Source organism: Notolepis coatsorum, assembly GCF_963971535.1.
Source record: "Notolepis coatsorum genome assembly, chromosome: 6".
Taxonomy (NCBI): Eukaryota; Metazoa; Chordata; class Actinopteri; order Aulopiformes; family Paralepididae; genus Notolepis; species Notolepis coatsorum.
In genome coordinates this window covers 152,077,286-152,099,397 of record NC_140170.1, presented here as the reverse complement: position 1 = coordinate 152,099,397, position 22,112 = coordinate 152,077,286, and the positions used below count along the sequence as shown (strand labels likewise).

At 40.3% G+C, this 22,112-nt stretch overlaps 1 protein-coding gene across 1 annotated transcript in view; it reads left to right on the top strand.

The window, feature by feature from the left end:
• Positions 1 to 16,292, top strand: part of fgd5a (FYVE, RhoGEF and PH domain containing 5a) — a 181,556-nt gene extending 165,264 nt beyond the window's left edge. Inside the window, exons 15-17 of the mRNA XM_084315770.1 lie at positions 1,203 to 1,331; positions 10,152 to 10,306; positions 13,772 to 16,292. Of these exons, the coding sequence (XP_084171896.1) occupies positions 1,203 to 1,331; positions 10,152 to 10,306; positions 13,772 to 13,808 (321 nt within the window). The 3' untranslated portion in view covers positions 13,809 to 16,292. The remainder of the gene's footprint in view (positions 1 to 1,202; positions 1,332 to 10,151; positions 10,307 to 13,771) is intronic.
• The last annotated feature ends 5,820 nt before the right edge of the window (positions 16,293 to 22,112 follow it).

Sequence of the window (22,112 nt, the reverse complement as noted above, 5' to 3'; positions counted from 1 at the left end):
GTAATGTGGACTCTCAGGGAAAGATAAAAAATTAAATTAAAATTCAGGGAAAGTCTCAAAGGTTGGTGACAACTGGTTTAGTGTATTGTAACTATATACTTTTTCTGTAGGTTACACTGCAGTGTGATCTCTCACATGCAGCCTCTGTCTTCTGACCATTTATCATCTTTCTGCACTAACTTAGTACAGCTGTAGTTATTAATAAGAGTTGTTCCCTGACCGGGAATCGAACCCGGGCCGCGGCGGTGAGAGCGCCGAATCCTAACCACTAGACCACCAGGGAGCTGGTGTAATGGAACTGACAAGGCTGTTACATGGAATGTCTGGCATGCCTGAAGACAGGGAGGAGGACAACTTGAGACAGATTATCCTGTGTGACGTTTAAAGAACTGCCTCAGGGGGACACTTTCTCTATCTGTCTATGATCAACTTCTACCCCATGGATCACCTCTATCCCAGGGTACCAGTAGGTAGGTAGGTAGGTAGGTAGGTAGGTAGGTAGGTAGGTAGGTAGGTAGGTAGGTAGGTAGGTAGGTAGGTAGGTAGGTAGGTAGGTAGGTAGGTAGGTAGGTAGGTAGGTAGGTAGGTAGGTAGGTAGGTAGGTAGGTAGGTAGGTAGGTAGGTAGGTAGGTAGGTAGGTAGGTAGGTAGGTAGGTAGGTAGGTAGGTAGGTAGGTAGATAGATAGATAGGTAGATAGATAGATAGATAGATAGATAGATAGATAGATAGATAGATAGATAGATAGATAGATAGATAGATAGATAGATAGATAGATAGATAGATAGATAGATAGATAGATAGATAGATACAGTAGATAGATAGATAGATAGATAGATACAGTAGATAGATAGATAGATAGATAGATAGATAGATAGATAGATAGATAGATAGATAGATAGATAGATAGATAGATAGATAGATAGATAGATAGATAGATAGATAGATAGATAGATAGATAGATAGATAGATAGATAGATACAGTAGATAGATAGATAGATAGATACAGTAGATAGATAGATACAGTAGATAGATAGATACAATAGATAGATAGATAGATAGATAGATAGATAGATAGATAGATACAGCAACACACACACACAATCATACAGATGAACAATCACTAAGCTTGTTAGTTGAGCAATAAGAGTAAAGTATATACAAAGTACATCATAACTAACCCTGTACCTCTGTATACCACCAGGTGGCGCTGGGGGCTGAGGGCTCCACCATGAGCGGCAGCCTGATGCGCCGTAAGAAGAGCAAGAGGAAGTGGAAGAGGCTGTGGTTCCTCCTCAAAGACAAGGTGCTCTACACCTTCACAGCCCGCCAGGTGAGGGGGCACAGAGTCTCCCACACCAGCCCCAGAGAACACACTCACACCCACCTACACAAGCTCTCTCTGTCCCCTGCTTTTCACCACATTACTGCAACATGCTACTGTTCACACCTCGCTCTGTAGGCGCTTTTAATCTAACAACATAAACGTTCTAAAATTTACTACATTTGATTTCCCACATGGCAACAGAAAGTCACTCCCACGTGGTTCCCTAGATACACAATTCTACCTAAACCCTCTATAGTTTATTCTGCTACCCGCTTCTCTTTACCTGGCTTCTGCTTTTTACTTTTAACATTATGATTTCCTAAAGAGAAACTCTCTCTCTCTCTCTCTCTCTCTCTCTCTCTCTCTCTCTCTCTCTCTCTCTCTCTCTCTCTCTCTCTCTCTCTCTCTCTCTGTTTCTTATTTTACAAGCATCCTTTGCCTTTCAATTATTTTTGCGTTATATTATGTTACGTTGTTATTGGATTAAAACCACCTATTTCCAAAATAGGAACCTTATGGGAAATGGTGCTGGTGCTTACCGTCTTCTCCAGAGTCAGGCAAGAAGATAGATACTAATTCCCTATCTGTGTGTTCAGTAGAAAGCTATCCGGCTATAAAATAGCCTAGCTTAGCGCAAATGAATGGAAGCAGATTACGGACCACTAGCCTAAAGTAGCCTGTAGTTTGAAACTCCAGGAGGTGTTTTTGGCCTCTCCTGTTAGCTGGTCCATATCTCCTTCCATTAATTTGTGCTAAACTAGGCTAGCTTATAGCCGCATAGCTTTCTACTGAATGCACAGAGGAAATTTTACTCTAGAGAAGATGGTAAGCACATTTCCATAATGTTGTTGTGTTCCTTCAAGAATTGACATAGGCCTGAACTTTTTTTAATTTTTAGATTGATGTCCAGTGATGACTAAACCTACCTAACTCAGTTTACCCATTTTTGTGAGGCAATGTCAATCTTAATTATAGAAGTACATAGCATATATCATGGTATGTTGTAGCAGAATGATGTAAGTTAAACAAAAGTAGATGCTATTCAAGAAAATAAAACAGATTAATTCTATATAATTCTGTGCATTACATTGTGTTCTAATGTACATTTCTTTAGAAATTCTATAATAGGTATAGGTTTCAAGGTCCCAAGAGTCATGAAGCACTCTCAGCAGATAACGGACTATGATGACGTTCAGTACAAATAAATAAATAATAAATAAACGTAAATGTCAAAATTTAAGTTACAAGGTTTTCATATATATATAACATGATAACAATGGATAGTTACTTACTGTACATAACACAGTATTCATAAAGCTCTGGTAGCTCTAGGAATAGCGCCTACTAGTCCATCATTATATATTGTAGAGTCTCTTTAAAAGTGTGTTCCCTGACCGGGAATCGAACCCGGGCCGCGGCGGTGAGAGCGCCGAATCCTAACCACTAGACCACCAGGGAGCTGTAGTGAGACAGAATACTCCTGTCAAACTGGTTCTGTTGTATGTCTGCGCCATGTATAACGCAGAATAATGACATCTGTGTGTGCTATACTACCTTTTACCACTACTTACTATACATATAACATGATAACAATGAATAGTTACTTACTGTAACTAACACAGTAACAATGGATAGTTATATACTGTATATAACACAGTAACAAGGGATAGTTACATACTGTTTATAACACAGTAATAAGGGATAGTTACATAATGTATATAACACAGTAACAAGGGATAGTTACATACTGTATATAACATGGTAATAGGGGATAGTTACATACTGTATATAACACGGTAACAAGGGATAGTTACATACTGTATATAACATGGTAATAGGGGATAGTTACATAATGTATATAACACGGTAACAAGGGATAGTTACATACTGTATATAACATGGTAATAGGGGATAGTTACATAATGTATATAACACGGTAACAAGGGATAGTTACATACTGTATATAACACGGTAATAGGGGATAGTTACATACTGTATATAACACAGTAACAAGGGATAGTTACATACTGTATATAACACGGTAACAAGGGATAGTTACATACTGTTTATAACACAGTAATAAGGGATAGTTACATACTGTATATAACACGGTAACAGGGGATAGTTACATACTGTTTATAACACAGTAATAAGGGATAGTTACATAATGTATATAACACAGTAACAAGGGATAGTTACATACTGTATATAACACAGTAATAAGGGATAGTTACATACTGTATATAACACGGTAACAAGGGATAGTTACATACTGTATATAACACAGTAATAAGGGATAGTTACATAATGTATATAACACAGTAACAAGGGATAGTTACATACTGTATATAACACAGTAATAAGGGATAGTTACATACTGTATATAACACAGTAACAAGGGATAGTTACATACTGTATATAACACAGTAATACGGGATAGTTACATACTGTTTATAACACAGTAATACGGGATAGTTACATACTGTATATAACACAGTAACAAGGGATAGTTACATACTGTATATAACACAGTAATAAGGGATAGTTACATACTGTATATAACACAGTAACAAGGGATAGTTACATACTGTATATAACACAGTAACAAGGGATAGTTACATACTGTATATAACACAATAATACGGGATAGTTACATACTGTTTATAACACAGTAATACGGGATCGTTACATACTGTTTATAACACAGTAATACGGGATAGTTACATACTGTATATAACATGGTAACAGGGGATAGTTACATACTGTATATAACACAGTAACAAGGGATAGTTACATACTGTATATAACACGGTAACAAGGGATAGTTACATACTGTTTATAACACAGTAATAAGGGATAGTTACATAATGTATATAACACGGTAACAAGGGATAGTTACATACTGTTTATAACACAGTAATACGGGATAGTTACATACTGTATATAACACAGTAATAAGGGATAGTTACATACTGTTTATAACACAGTAATAAGGGATAGTTACATAATGTATATAACACGGTAACAAGGGATAGTTACATACTGTTTATAACACAGTAATACGGGATAGTTACATACTGTATATAACACAGTAATACGGGATAGTTACATACTGTATATAACACAGTAACAAGGGATAGTTACATACTGTTTATAACACAGTAATAAGGGATAGTTATATACTGTATATAACACAGTAACAAGGGATAGTTACATAATGTATATAACACAGTAACAAGGGATAGTTACATACTGTATATAACACGGTAACAAGGGATAGTTACATACTGTATATAACACGGTAATAGGGGATAGTTACATACTGTATATAACACGGTAACAAGGGATAGTTACATACTGTATATAACACGGTAATAGGGGATAGTTACATACTGTATATAACACGGTAACAGGGGACAGTTACATACTGTATATAACATGGTAACAAGGGATAGTTACATACTGTATATAGCACGGTAATAAGGGATAGTTACATACTGTATATAACACAGTAACAAGAGATAGTTACATACTGTATATAACATGGTAACAAGGGACAGTTACATACTGTATATAACATGGTAACAAGGGATAGTTACATACTGTATATAGCACGGTAATAAGGGATAGTTACATACTGTATATAACACAGTAATAAGGGATAGTTACATACTGTATATAACACGGTAGCTGGATAGTTACATACTGTATATAACACGGTAATGGGATAGTTACATACTGTATATAACATTTTAACAAGAGATAGTTACATACTGTATATAACACAGTAATGGGATAGTTACATACTGTATATAACATTTTAACAAGAGATAGTTACATACTGTATATAACACGGTAATAAGGGATAGTTACATACTGTATATAACACGGTAACAGGGGATAGTTACATACTGTATATAACATGGTAACAGGGGATAGTTACATACTGTATATAACAGTAATACAGGATAGTTACATACTGTATATAACACGGTAACAGGGGATAGTTACATACTGTATATAACATGGTAACAAGGGATAGTTACATACTGTATATAACATGGTAACAAGGGATAGTTACACTGTATATAATACAGTAATAAGGGATAGTTACATACTGTATATAACATGGTAACAAGGGATAGTTACATACTGTATATAACACAGTAACAGGGGATAGTTACATACTGTATATAACACAGTAATAAGGGATAGTTACATACTGTATATAACACAGTAACGGGATAGTTACATACTGTATATAACACGGTAACAGGGGATAGTTACATACTGTATATAACACGGTAACAGGATAGTTACATACTGTATATAACATGTAACAAGGGATAGTTACATACTGTATATAACACGGTAACAGGGGATAGTTACATACTGTATATAACACAGTAATACGGGATAGTTACATACTGTATATAACACGGTAACAGGGGATAGTTACTTAAAAAGTATCTTTAAAAGTGTGTTCCCTAACCGGGAATCGAACCCGGGCCGCGGCGGTGAGAGCGCCGAATCCTAACCACTAGACCACCAGGGAGCTGTAGTGAGACAGAATACTCCTGTCAAACTGGTTCTGTTGTATGTCTGCCATGTATAACGCAGAATAATGACATCTGTGTGTGCTATACCACCTTTTACCACTACTTACTATACATATAACATGATAACAATGGATAGTTACTTACTGTATATAACACAGTAACAAGGGATAGTTATATACTGTATATAACACAGTAACAAGGGATAGTTACATACTGTATATAACACGGTAACAAGGGATAGTTACATACTGTATATAACACGGTAACAAGGGATAGTTATATACTGTATATAACACAGTAATACGGGATAGTTACATACTGTATATAACACGGTAACAAGGGATAGTTACATACTGTATATAACACAGTAACAAGGGATAGTTACATAATGTATATAACACAGTAACAAGGGATAGTTACATACTGTATATAACACAGTAACAGGGGATAGTTACATACTGTATATAACACGGTAATAAGGGATAGTTACATACTGTATATAACACAGTAACGGGATAGTTACATACTGTATATAACACGGTAACAGGGGATAGTTACATACTGTATATAACACGGTAACAGGATAGTTACATACTGTATATAACATGTAACAAGGGATAGTTACATACTGTATATAACACGGTAACAGGGGATAGTTACATACTGTATATAACACAGTAATACGGGATAGTTACATACTGTATATAACACGTTAACAGGGGATAGTTACTTAAAAAGTATCTTTAAAAGTGTGTTCCCTAACCGGGAATCGAACCCGGGCCGCGGCGGTGAGAGCGCCGAATCCTAACCACTAGACCACCAGGGAGCTGTAGTGAGACAGAATACTCCTGTCAAACTGTTTCTGTTGTATGTCTGCCATGTATAACGCAGAATAATGACATCTGTGTGTGCTATACTACCTTTTACCACTACTTACTATACATATAACATGATAACAATGGATAGTTATATACTGTATATAACACAGTAACAAGGGATAGTTATATACTGTATATAACACAGTAACAAGGGATAGTTACATACTGTATATAACACAGTAACAAGGGATAGTTACATACTGTATATAACACAGTAACAAGGGATAGTTACATAATGTATATAACACGGTAACAGGGGATAGTTACATACTGTATATAACACGGTAACAAGGGATAGTTACATACTGTATATAACACGGTAACAGGGGATAGTTACATACTGTATATAACACGGTAACAGGGGATAGTTACATACTGTATATAACACTGTAATAAGGGATAGTTACATACTGTATATAACACGGTAACAGGGGATAGTTACATACTGTATATAACACGGTAATAAGGGATAGTTACATACTGTATATAACACGGTAACAGGGGATAGTTACTTAAAAAGTATCTTTAAAAGTGTGTTCCCTAACCGGGAATCGAACCCGGGCCGCGGCGGTGAGAGCGCCGAATCCTAACCACTAGACCACCAGGGAGCTGTAGTGAGACAGAATACTCCTGTCAAACTGTTTCTGTTGTATGTCTGCCATGTATAACGCAGAATAATGACATCTGTGTGTGCTATACTACCTTTTACCACTACTTACTATACATATAACATGATAACAATGGATAGTTACTTACTGTAACTAACACAGTAACAAGGGATAGTTATATACTGTATATAACACAGTAACAAGGGATAGTTACATACTGTATATAACACGGTAATAAGGGATAGTTACATACTGTATATAACACAGTAACGGGATAGTTACATACTGTATATAACACGGTAACAGGGGATAGTTACATACTGTATATAACACGGTAACAGGATAGTTACATACTGTATATAACATGTAACAAGGGATAGTTACATACTGTATATAACACGGTAACAGGGGATAGTTACATACTGTATATAACACAGTAATACAGGATAGTTACATACTGTATATAACACGGTAACAGGGGATAGTTACTTAAAAAGTATCTTTAAAAGTGTGTTCCCTAACCGGGAATCGAACCCGGGCCGCGGCGGTGAGAGCGCCGAATCCTAACCACTAGACCACCAGGGAGCTGTAGTGAGACAGAATACTCCTGTCAAACTGTTTCTGTTGTATGTCTGCCATGTATAACGCAGAATAATGACATCTGTGTGTGCTATACAACCTTTTACCACTACTTACTATACATATAACATGATAACAATGGATAGTTACTTACTGTAACTAACACAGTAACAAGGGATAGTTATATACTGTATATAACACAGTAACAAGGGATAGTTACATACTGTTTATAACACAGTAATAAGGGATAGTTACATACTGTATATAACACGGTAACAAGGGATAGTTACATAATGTATATAACACGGTAACAGGGGATAGTTACATACTGTATATAACATGGTAACAAGGGATAGTTACATACTGTATATAACACGGTACCAGGGGATAGTTACATACTGTATATAACACAGTAACAGGGGATAGTTACATACTGTATATAACACTGTAATAAGGGATAGTTACATACTGTATATAACACGGTAACAGGGGATAGTTACATACTGTATATAACGCGGTAATAAGGGATAGTTACATACTGTATATAACATTTTAACAAGGGATAGTTACATACTGTATATAACATGGTAACAAGGGATAGTTACATACTGTATATAACACGGTAACAAGGGATAGTTAATACATACTGTATATAATACAGTAATAAGGGATAGTTACATACTGTATATAACATTTTAACAAGGGATAGTTACATACTGTATATAACACGGTAATAAGGGATAGTTACATACTGTATATAACACGGTAACAGGGGATAGTTACATACTGTATATAACATGGTAACAAGGGATAGTTATATACTGTATATAACACGGTAATAAGGGATAGTTACATACTGTATATAACACGGTAATAAGGGATAGTTACATACTGTATATAACACGGTAATAAGGGATAGTTACATACTGTATATAACACGGTAACAGGGGATAGTTACATACTGTATATAACATGGTAACAAGGGATAGTTAATACATACTGTATATAATACAGTAATAAGGGATAGTTACATACTGTATATAACATTTTAACAAGGGATAGTTACATACTGTATATAACACGGTAATAAGGGATAGTTACATACTGTATATAACATGGTAACAGGGGATAGTTACATACTGTATATAACATGGTAACAAGGGATAGTTACATACTGTATATAACACGGTAATAAGGGATAGTTACATACTGTATATAACACAGTAACAAGGGATAGTTACATACTGTATATAACACGGTAATAAGGGATAGTTACATACTGTATATAACACGGTAATAAGGGATAGTTACATACTGTATATAACACGGTAACAGGGGATAGTTACATACTGTATATAACATGGTAACAAGGGATAGTTACATACTGTATATAACACGGTAATAAGGGATAGTTACATACTGTATATAACACAGTAACAAGGGATAGTTACATAATGTATATAACACGGTAATAAGGGATAGTTACATACTGTATATAACACGGTAACAGGGGATAGTTACATACTGTATATAACATGGTAACAAGGGATAGTTACATACTGTATATAACACGGTAATAAGGGATAGTTACATACTGTATATAACACGGTAACAAGGGATAGTTACATACTGTATATAACATGGTAACAAGGGATAGTTACATACTGTATATAACACGGTAATAAGGGATAGTTACATACTGTATATAACACGGTAATACGGGATAGTTACATACTGTATATAACTGTATATAACACGGTAATACGGGATAGTTACATACTGTATATAACACGGTAATACGGGATAGTTACATACTGTATATAACACAGTAACAAGGGATAGTTACATAATGTATATAACATGGTAACAAGGGATAGTTACATACTGTATATAACACGGTAATAAGGGATAGTTACATACTGTATATAACACAGTAACAAGGGATAGTTACATACTGTATAACACGGTAATAAGGGATAGTTACATACTGTATATAACACAGTAACAAGGGATAGTTACATACTGTATAACACGGTAATAAGGGATAGTTACATACTGTATATAACACAGTAACAAGGGATAGTTACTTACTGTATAACACGGTAATAAGGGATAGTTACATACTGCATATACTGTTAACATGACTGGTCTACAACTACTACAGTAGGTGCAGTGTTGACGTCTGTCCCCTCGTGTCTCCAGGACAAGGTGGCCTCAGAGAGTCTCCCCCTGCAGGGCTTCACGGTCAAGCTGACTGAGAGGCCGGAGGGAGAGGACAGCAGCAGTGTGTTTCATCTCTACCACAAGAAGACTCTCTACTACACCTTCAGAGCCGACGACCAGCAAGCTGCTCGCAGGTCAGCGATGGCTAACTTCAGTCGGTCTTAACACTTTGAGTGCCAGCCATTAGACGAAGCCGCCTGTAGCGACGCCACCACTAGATAGCTAGGGATCCATCACCTTGTTTGTAGAGCTATAACTATATTTTATATTATAGCTATGGATACAATACTATGGCCCATTTGACATCACCTATCTATCGTTCAATATGTGAAAAAGGAATACATTTTTCCATCCATACGTTCCCGTGTTATACCGTGTTGAATATAAGTATGGTTTTAGAGCGGTCTAGGGTAATTCATGAAATGCTGAATTATAGCCCTACACGTCGATTCCACTATAGACATTGCCATTTCTTTCCTGTATACGCTATTATCCCGAAATCAAATCTATATCATAGGTATTATGTGCCATCATGGGGGGGGGGGGGGGGGGGGGGGGGGGGGGTCGTTTCTGATTATTTGATTGTCAGTAACGGCATTCGTATTGAACACTAAAAACGGTTATCAGCCCGATCGGTATGAAAGCATTGCAGGATCAAGCAAAAATGTACGTCAGATCGTTCTTACCTGCGATCGGGAGTATTCCAAAAATAATATTCCAATTGTTTGATCGCCATCTGGTACATCCAATGTCCATTTGGCCCACGGCATAATCCACAACATATCGATCGGGGATATTATATATACCGTTCGCCTCGGCCGACAAGGAAAAATTAAACCTGAGACCTTTGGCCGTCCCACAGGGGAAGATACAAGGTTAGAAAGGGTGCTCTATACCGCCGTCTAGCGGGATGCGGCTGGTATTGCACCTTGGGGACCTCAGACTCATTCCATAATGGTATCATGGGTGGATAATGAATAAAAATATCGAAGAAAAAGGAAAAACAACCCAGAAACTACTTAAGTCGTTTTTGGCACTGAACGACTTAGGCCCAGAAACAACTTTCAGTAAGTCGCTTTTGGCAACCAAAGTGTTAACTTAATTGTGATTGAGGGGGCGATTTCCCCCCCCCCAGTTTTGATCAACATCCAATAACATGCATGCAATGACATTTTACACAATCAATCTGGGAAAGCAAGATGATAGATAATCATTTGTTTTTATTTACTATACCTGGATTTTCTTTTACTACAATAGAATAGAATACAATAGAATCACCTTTAATAAGTACTGTAAATCACAAGTTGTAAGGCCACTCAACAGGCTGCTTTACAGCTCTGGAAGCTCTAGGAATAGAGCCTACTACATTATATATTGTAGAGTCTCTTTAAAAGTGTGTTCCCTGACCGGGAATCGAACCCGGGCCGCGGCGGTGAGAGCGCCGAATCCTAACCACTAGACCACCAGGGAGCTGTAGTAGAGAGACAGAATACTTCTGTCAAACTCGTTCTGTTGTATGTCTGCCATGTATAACGCAGAATAATGACATCTGTGTGTGCTATACCACCTTTTACCACTAGAGTGCGCTTTCTTCCCATAATCACATTTGGTGAGGATGGAGCTGTCAATTGCAATGAATAGATTAGATTAGATTCAACCTTATTGTTATTGCACAAGGTCTATGTACTTAGCATCTAACCAGAGTGCAAAGGGGCAGTAAAGTGCATTTTAATGTACATAATGTATAACATGTGTATAGAATGTAGACAAATTATGAAAAAGACAAGTACAGTATTAACAGTATTGATGTTCAGTATAAACAGAGTGAGTAGCTATAAACATTATAGACAGTAGTGTAATATGTAGTATGAATACACTATGGATAATATTACCAATGTAGCCAGTGGTTTTAAATACTGAGTAGATATGAATTATATAGAATATGGAGGATAAGAAAAGCTGGTATAAACAATATGAACAGTAGGCTAATTTACAGTATGAACAATAGACTACTTTACAGTGTGAATATTAGGCTACTTTACAGTATGAATAGTAGGCTACTTTACAGTATGAGCAGTGAGTATACATACTATATACTATAGACAGTGGTATTAAATCTGAATACATTATAGAACATATAGCCTAGCCAGTGTAGACAGTGGTATAAATAGTATGAGTGGATAAGATTAACTATGAATGATATAAGTAGTATATAAGTAGATATGAATACAGTATATGACAGATGAAGGCGGTATAGGCAGTAGATAAATATGAATATGAGTATAGGTTTAACAAAATAAAGTAATAGGCAGCTGGGTGGCGCAGCGGACATTGCGCTCGTCACCAACGCAAGAGACACTGGGTTCGGCTCCGGCTGTCTGCGTTGCCTCCGGCTTGGGCCGGCCGTCATACTAACTCAATTGGCAGAGTTAGCGGGTGGGAAGTCGAAGGGTGGTAGTCTGGTCGTTGTGAACAGCGACTCCTACAGGTCGGTTGGGGCGCCTGCACAGCAAAGTCAGGAAAATGGCGGGGGCAGTGTGAGCCTCCTACACGTTACTCCTCACCAAATGAGAGTCCGCGCTGGCAGGTGAAAAGATGTGACAGGCTGCCTCCACATGTATCGGAGGGGACATGTGATGCAAGGCTTCTATCCTCCCTACAACCGGCCAGTGGGGGGCATATGCGAGCAACGATCAGGACAGGGGAGGGAGAATTGGCATGAGAGGTAAATTGGGATGGGGAGAAAAATCACAGAAAAAGTAGATACATATTTTTTTTATAATAATAATATCCTTTAACCCTTTCATTACCACACTACAGAACTACAGAAGGTTAACCCTTTACTATCACACTACAGCCACACTTTTTTTCATTAAGAAAGGGTTAACCCTTTGTCGTGTGGCAGTGAAAGGGTTAAGACATGCAGCAAACTGCTGGTCAACTGATCAGCGTGGCTGATGGATTCAGAATGTCACAATTCACTGTGAGGCTGGGATTCATTTCAAGCCCTGATGCCTTTGGTTGCCATCGTGTCATCTGAGAGGTTGACTCACTTGTTACTGTGATTCTGGATCATGTGTGGAACCAAGGAACAGAGAGGAGTCTTGAGATGGCGCTGGTCTTGGTCTTGTTGAATCCTAGCTGTTGTACGAAGTAGGAGGCCTAAAAGGCCGTTAACCTGACCAGGAGTGGGACCTACAAGTTAGGCTCTAAATACAATACATTTACATTATTTGTAAGATACCTCTTTTCTACTCCAAAGTAGGCCACTTTGCCCTTTCTCTCACTCACTGTCCAGGCGTGTTAGCTTTCACCACAGAGTAGACTCATGGAAGGCTACGTAAGCTGCATCCCAGGGGAGGTTTATCTTCTGTAGTCCTCCATGGGTCTGACGTGTGCTGCCTGCTTTTGTGTTGTCGTTTGTTTTTGTCAATATAATTCATCTTTCTTTCTTTCTTTCTTTCTTTCTTTCTTTCTTTCTTTCTTTCTTTCTTTCTTTCTTTCTTTCTTTCTTTCTTTCTTTCTTTCTTTCTTTCTTTCTTTCTTTCTTTCTTTCTTTCTTTCTTTCTTTCTTTCTTTCTTTCTTTCTTTCTTTCCAGATGGGTCAATGCCTTGGAGGAGGCTACAGTTTTATAGCATCTGTGCACCTATAGCTATGCACGAGCCCTGCTGCCTGTGTGACTGCTTGAACTCATCTCTTCCATGTCGGGATATACAACCTAGCTACCCACCACACCAGTCAGTGAGGATGATAATACGTCATTCTGGGCTATTCTGGATTAGTTTCCATCAGGTGAAAATTTATTTCACTGAGGATCTTTTTGACAAGGCTTTACGACAGCATCAGAGGGAGTGTTGAACACACTTGTGGATCGAGGCTCGACCGTACACCTCTCTCTGGGCCCGCCGGTTCTGCTGTGAAGAAAGTGTCTGATGTGGATGTTGGGGATTTCTCTGTTCCGTTTCTCATACACTGCTCCAGCCTGGCCCACCTCGGCGACTCCAGAGAATGTGACGTTTTACGCTCCACAGCTGTGGGTCGTCTCTGTCATCTCGCCACGTTTGTATTTGAAGTTGACATTTTGTATTTAGACAGAGTTTACTACAGTAAGGACACAGTTTCCACTGGATGTACAAGCCGCTATTTCGTCTCTGGAGAAAAGAAAACATTGCAGTCGTAATCTTTTTACATGAGACTTAATCTATTGTCCTGTGATGGATTTATCAAAAAATGTTATGCAGTGAGAATGCAAAAAGGAAAAAAAAAGTATTTACTGCTTGTATAAGTGAAAACAATTTATTGATGTCATTTTACAAATATGTAAGAGATATTACATATTTGGAATATATATTGTGCAGTATCCAACACAGATATTGTAGTGAGGTATATGATGTAGTTGTACAGAAATAATGTTACCAGATCTTTTGAGCAGGAGAACATTTTAATCATCATACTGTGTGACGTACATTAACTTTCTAACCTTTGCAGTTTTACATGACAATGTTACTATTGTACTGAAGAGCTATGACAGCATGCCAAGTGACCAAACAGGATTTCTATGCCACAATTTATTTCAAATCTAGTTCCTAGTTGAATGAATAGGTTTTTTTCAAGATGTTTCAACAACAAGATGTTTACCACTGTTTTGAAGTGCCAATGTATTTCTTCCAATTGAATGCAGTGCCATTTGTAATGGCAGAGAGAACGTGCCTGATAACTATTTGTACTCCTTGCGTCATCACAGTACTGTGATATTACTGTGTCTTCAGAAGTCACCAGGATTTTATTTGGATTTCTAAAACCCTCTTATATCCATTAACCGTATAGTATTTTGAACCATGATGAGAGCTAGAGCTCACTGCATCCAGTTAAAGTCGTATGAGAATATATTAGGCAGGGTGCCGTGTTAATTAATGTATTTTACATGCTGTATACAGTAAGACTGCTGCCTATCAGATTGTACTTTAACCGCCTGGACTGGAAACTGCTATAGAAAAGCACTGTTCAACTACCTATGACATTTCAGTGTTGGTGTCAACTGAGCCAATGAACTCACAGCAGTATTAGCAGGGCGCCAAAGGGAGCGGGCCACTCCTGTCCAACAGTCTTATAACGTCAGGGAGGTTGTTCCAGGAGGCGGGGTTGTTAAATGAAAATTGGACATTGGACGTCATATTTGTTCTTGCAGCCATATCAAATGATGATCCTGTCATTGTGAACAAACACTTGAGTTTATTTCATGATCATTTTACAGTAGTAGTCTGGTTAACCAAGTGATCCTAGTTTTTTTTATAATTTGTTTTATTTATAAATGTACCCCAGATGTCAACAGTCTTCACTTTAGTTGGTCATTTTTTATTTTTGCCAGACCTTGATAGGGATTCAAGAACCACCAATATTGACATCTCCAACTCTTATACACTTGTACTTTTTCCAGAGGAAGTTTCCCCTATAGAGTAAACTGTATTCATTTACATTCACATTTAAATTTTGTCATTTAGCTGATGCTTTTATCCAAAGCGACTTACAAGTTCTGTATGACAAGTCATCAGGAAGGGCACAACTCAAATCAGCTGGATAACAATATTCATCAAAGTGTTGAGTGCTACAGTGTAGGTTAGTATATTATTATTCGACTATAGAGAGCACTGCTACACTATAGGTGCAATTTACTATAATCACACAGCGGCCATTTTATTCTTATGTCATGCTCAGGTTGAGTTCCTTTCCACCACCAACCCGAGCATGACATACCTACACATTCAACTGAGTACACAACTCTCCTTTAATAAACCCTGTCATCCTTTAATAAACCCTGTCATCCTTTAATAAACCCTGTCATCCCATCCCGGGCCACGGTTTCTTGTGAGCTCACACATACACGCTTGTCTTCAAGCGTCAGGCTCTGACATCCCCTGTTGTGAATATGTTTAATAGAGAGAGGGACAAAAGTGTCCTACCCCTTGTCCGCGATCGAAAGGTACTCAGAATAGAGTGCACGAGTGCCTCAGGCAGTAACATCAGGTCCCCAGGGCAGCCTCAGGCAGTAACATCAGGGCAGCCTCAGGCAGTAACATCAGGTCCCCAGGGCAGCCTCAGGCAGTAACATCAGGGCAGCCTCAGGCAGTAACATCAGGTCCCCAGGGCAGCCTCAGGCAGTAACATCAGGTCCCCAGGGCAGCCTCAGGCAGTAACATCAGGTCCCCAGGGCAGCCTCAGGCAGTAACATCAGGGCAGCCTCAGGCAGTAACATCAGGTCCCCAGGGCAGCCTCAGGCAGTAACATCAGGGCAGCCTCAGGCAGTAACATCAGGTCCTCAGGGCAGCCTCAGGCAGTAACATCAGGTCCTCAGGGCAGCCTCAGGCAGTAACATCAGGTCCCCAGGGCAGCCTCAGGCAGTAACGTCAGGTCCTCAGGGCAGCCTCAGGCAGTAACATCAGGGCAGCCTCAGGCAGTAACATCAGGGCAGCCTCAGGCAGTAACATCAGGGCAGCCTCAGGCAGTAACATCAGGGCAGCCTCAGGCAGTAACATCAGGGCAGCCTCAGGCAGTAACATCAGGGCAGCCTCAGGCAGTAACATCAGGGCAGCCTCAGGCAGTAACATCAGGGCAGCCTCAGTAACATCAGGGCAGCCTCAGTAACATCAGGACAGCCTCAGGCAGTAACATCAGGGCAGCCTCAGTAACATCAGGGCAGCCTCAGTAACATCAGGGCAGCCTCAGTAACATCAGGGCAGCATCAGGCAGTAACATCATGCTCTTCATCCCCCGTGGAGATGTGCTGACTAAACAGTGACTACGTTCTACTGAAGTGAAATATTACTATATTAGCCAACCCGCCTGGTCAGAATGCAGCTACACACGCTGCTCATCAACACACCATCCGCCTTTAAAACACTATCGTTTCTGAATCACACTTCAGAAATTCACCAGGGTCTGTTTGGCTTTTCTACCTACTACACTACAGTATGTTTATGGGTCCTCTACTCTTATAGTGTTATCATTGATTGTACCTCTTGCATATAGTGCATTGTAAATGTAAATGTTTATGTATATAGATAGACATACAGAAATAAACTCATTGGAAAGGTTTGCTGTATTTGTTTCCACAGTGAGGTCCCTCTGCAGGTTGCAGGTTGCATGTTGCATGTTAACAAGTACTGTTTAAACATTGTAATCCGTAATGTAAACCACTGGGAGGCTCGATCTCAGCAGCAGATTCTGAAAACGTCAAATGACTTAGGAATTACTGTGTCCTCAAAGTTTGACTTCGCCTCCACTGAATATGCAGGCAAACAACATATTCCAATTAATAACCTCATAATCATTTAAATGATGCTCTTATCACCAACAATCAGTATTGGCAATCAATCACCTAGGCATCTGCATCCTATCACCACCTTTACATTAGCTAATGAATTACTGGTATTACTGTTGTTTGTAATCAGATTACTCTAATTATAGTATACAGTATGTTGCCTAATCAGTTACTCCCCAGTCCTGGTCACAACAGGCTTCAAGCTGGTTTATCTTTTTTAGAGAATATGTTTCTGCATGAATTCACACACAACCCATAAGTAATGAATACTATGGATGAAATACAGAACCTACATCCCTGTGGTATCCTTGCTACTATGCTATTATTTAATGGTAGGCCTATTGGAAAGGACTATCTATGTGCTGTTGTGTTACATATCTTTGCTACCCTATAGGGGGCAGCAGACCACATACCGATGGAGCATGCAAGGTGACAACCTGCTCATCGGGAGCAGGTAGGTGTTAAGAGTCTTGCTCAAGGACACTTCGACATGCTGCCGGGAGGGGCTGGAATAGAACCGGGAACCTTCTGATTACCAGACGACCTGCTCTGCCTCCTGAGCCACTGTCACCCCAGAACTCTTTGAACAAACTGACCCAAGCAATCAACTTTGAGAGAGAAAACTTCTTCCAGAACTGTATACACTAATATTGAGTAAACAATTCTTGTCTCCCTATTAATCTTAAACCTTTGCCCAAAATCTAGGCTGTTTACTAAAATAAGTGATCATACTTGTCAATACATAACAATTCAAGTCTGGCCTGAGCCAAGTCTATGTGGAAACAGTTTGTTGGAAGCCCTAAGAGTATTTTCTTCCAAGGCCGAATCTGAAGATTTTACGAACCAAGCAGGGCCCATATGGTCCGATATAGGGCTCCTTCAGGTGGGTATAAACATCAAGCTCTACGCTCAAGTCCACGGTCTGTCCAGTCATACATGAATCCCGTCAGGCACGTGCACACATAGAGCCCAAAGGGTGATCGAGCACCTGCCCTTTTGTGCCTCATAAAAAAGTTTTTCTTTTTTTTACCGTTGTGCATCAAGGAGAAGTGAGCTCCTGCACTGATTATTATAGTTCAATATTCAATATTTGATCACCAAAACCCCCAAAAAGCACCCCCCCCCCCCGCCCAAAAAGGGTCCCCAAAAACCATCCACGCTTCGCATGTGCATAGGCCCAGTGCCCTTTTCAGCCTTTGAGCACCTGCCCCTCTAAAGTCCTGTGCATGTCCCTGAATCCTGTCCCTCCCTGGTCTCTGCACGTCTCTGCTGCAGCCAGACTGAGTAATATGACACAGGTGAGATCGGCCCATTCATTAGATCACAGAGTTGCACAGAGACTAATAAGACAGCAGTGGCCCGTGACAAGTAAAGCAGCAGTCCGGCATGAATAATGCAATATAAAGAAACGGCACAACATATTTCAGACTATTTCTTTTTCAATGGCTGCAAGATTTATGAGCAGGAGTTAAACAGAGGCAGACCAGTGAGAGGCAGACCTCCGACCAGTGTGAGAGGCAGACCTCAGATCAGTGTGAGAGGCAGACCTCAGACCAGTGTGAGAGGCAGACCAGTGTGAGAGGCAGACCTCAGACCAGTGTGAGAGGCAGACCTCAGACCAGTGTGAGAGGCAGACCAGTGTGAGAGGCAGACCTCAGACCAGTGTGAGAGGCAGACCAGTGTGAGAGGCAGACCTCAGACCAGTGTGAGAGGCAGACCAGTGTGAGAGGCAGACCTCAGACCAGTGTGAGAGGCAGACCTCAGACCAGTGTAAGAGGAAGACCAGTATGATTTAGTACTACAAAGAGAACAAAGACAGGTCCTGAGAGCAGCTGAAAGGAAGTATAGAAAGTCACGCCTCACTGCTGACATCGACACATATCACAACCTCTTGTTAACATTCTCCAAAACCATTACTAATGCCAAAGCTTCTTTCTTTCACCATAGGATCGAGGCCTCTGCCAAGAATCTTCGCAAACTGCATGCTACCATGTCCTCCCTCCTCACTCCCCCCCTCCCTCATCTTTCTCTGCCGAAGACTTTGCGATCTTCTTTGAGGAAAAAGTGGAGAACATCCGCAGTTCCTTCTCCCAACCCCCACCCATTCCAAATGCTGAATCGAGAACCTCATCCTTCACTCTGTCATCTTTCTCTCCCATTACAGAAGCCGAGACCCTGACACTGGTAACGTCGAACCGTCCGACTACATGCCAGCTGGACCGGCTACCCTCCCCACTCCTCCAGACCATAGCACCAGACATCCTCCCATTCCTAACTGCAACCATCAACTCCTCACTCAACTCTGGGGTGGTCCCCACCTCCCTAAAACAAGCCAGAATCACGCCCCTCATAAAAAAACCAACCCTGAACCCTACCGTCATAGGCAACTACCGTCCTGTCTCTCTTTTCTCCTTCCTTTCTAAAACACTTGAACGTGCTGTATCCAACCAACTTACTGCTTATCTCTTACAGAATGACCTCCTAGACCCTAATCAGTCAGGCTTCAGGGCTGGTCACTCCACAGAGACAGCCCTCATTGTGGTCACAGAGGCACTTCACTTAGCAAAAGCGAAAGGCCTCTCCTCTGTCCTGATTCTCCTAGATCTATCTGCAGCCTTCGACACAGTCAACCACCAGATCCTCCTCGCGGCCCTCGCAGGAATGGGAGTGGCTGGCTCTGCGCTGACATGGCTGTCATCATACCTCAATGACCGCTCCTACCAAGTGTCATGGAGAGGGACCCTGTCGGCCACCCGCCCCCTGCGGACTGGTGTCCCCCAGGGCTCGGTTGTAGGACCCCTTCTCTTCTCCCTCTACACTAAATCACTGGGTAACATTATCACGTCTCATGGCTTCTCCTACCATTGTTATGCCGACGATACTCAACTCTTCCTCTCCTTCCCTCCCTCAGATATCCACGTCTCTGAGCGGATCTCGGCCTGTCTGTCCGACATCTCCGCCTGGATGACGACCAACCACCTCAAACTGAACCTAAGCAAAACAGAATTGCTCCACCTGCCGGCCAAATCCTCCCCCCTGACCGACCTTTCCATCACAGTCGAGAATGCAGCTGTGACCGCGTCCCCGACCGCCAAGAACCTTGGTGTTGTCCTCGACGACCAGTTGAACTTCTCTGCTCACATCGCAGTGACAACCAGAACCTGCCGATTCCTCCGGAGCAACGTCAGAAGGATCCGCCCCTTCCTGACAAAAGAAGCCACCCAACTCCTCGTCCAATCAACAGTCATCTCCCGCCTCGACTACTGCAACGCACTGCTCGCTGGCCTCCCGGCCACTGCCACTAAGCCTCTTCAACTCATTCAGAACGCAGCGGCCCGCCTGATCTCAAACCTACCGAAGTCGGCCCATGTCACCCCACTTCTTAGGGACCTGCACTGGCTCCCCATTGCTGCACGAATCCGCTTCAAGGCCCTCGACCTAGCATACCGTGTGGCAAAGGGAACCGCTCCTGCCTACCTCCGGTCAATGGTCTCTAACTACACACCCTCAAGACCCCTACGCTCTGCATCTTCTGGCCGCCTCAGACCTACTCCTATCCAAGCTTCGGGAGGGTCATCAAAGAGAAGTCGCTTATTCTCAGTCCTTGCCCCACAATGGTGGAATGAACTACCCACCCCAGTTAGGACAGCCGAAACACGTCCAATCTTTCGCCGTCGACTAAAGACGCACTTCTTCAACCATTATCTGAACTAAAAATAGATATATATTAAAAAATATATATATATCTAACCCTAACTAACCGTACTGTCATGCACTTGTCCTAATAAACTAACCTACACTGTAGCACTCAACACTTTGATGAATATTGTTGCTCAGCTGATAGAGTTGTGCCCTTCCTGATGGCTTGTCGTACAGAACTTGTAAGTCGCTTTGGATAAAAGCGTCAGCTAAATGACTAAATGTAAATGTAAATGTACATTAGTAGTAGATGAAGATGTAAAAGGATTTAGATGATAGTACTACATTAGTAGTATTAGTAGTAGATGAAGATGTAAAAGGATTTAGATGATAGCTACTAGATTAGTAGTATTAGTAGTAGATGAAGATGTTAAAGGATTTAGATGATAGTACTAGATTAGTAGTATTAGTAGTAGATGAAGATGTAAAAAGATTTGGATGATCGTACTAGATTAGTAGTATTAGTAGTATATGAAGATGTAAAAGGATTTAGATGATAGTACTAGATTAGTAGTATTAGTAGTAGATGAAGATGTAAAAAGATTTAGATGATGGTACTAGATTAGTAGTATTAGTAGTAGATGTCTATGTAAAATGATAGTACTAGATTAGTAGTAGATGTAGGAATGCAGCTGCTCTAGTTCCTTCATCCCAGGAGCGTCATGACACCAATATTAACCCTCTGAGACCCGAGCAGAAGCTCTCCGGCGTTCTTTTATAGGTTGTAGTGAGCTCAGTTTTAAAGCTAGAAGACACCATGTGAAACTAGACAGCCTAAGGTATCCATTGGTACCAACCAGGCCATGCTAGCTTGTCAGGAAGAGGGCTTAATAATTAAGCTACATTTTGGCGAGGAAAAAACTGCCATGGTGATTTTGAAAGGGGTCCCTTGACCTCTCACCTCAAGATATGTAAATGAGAA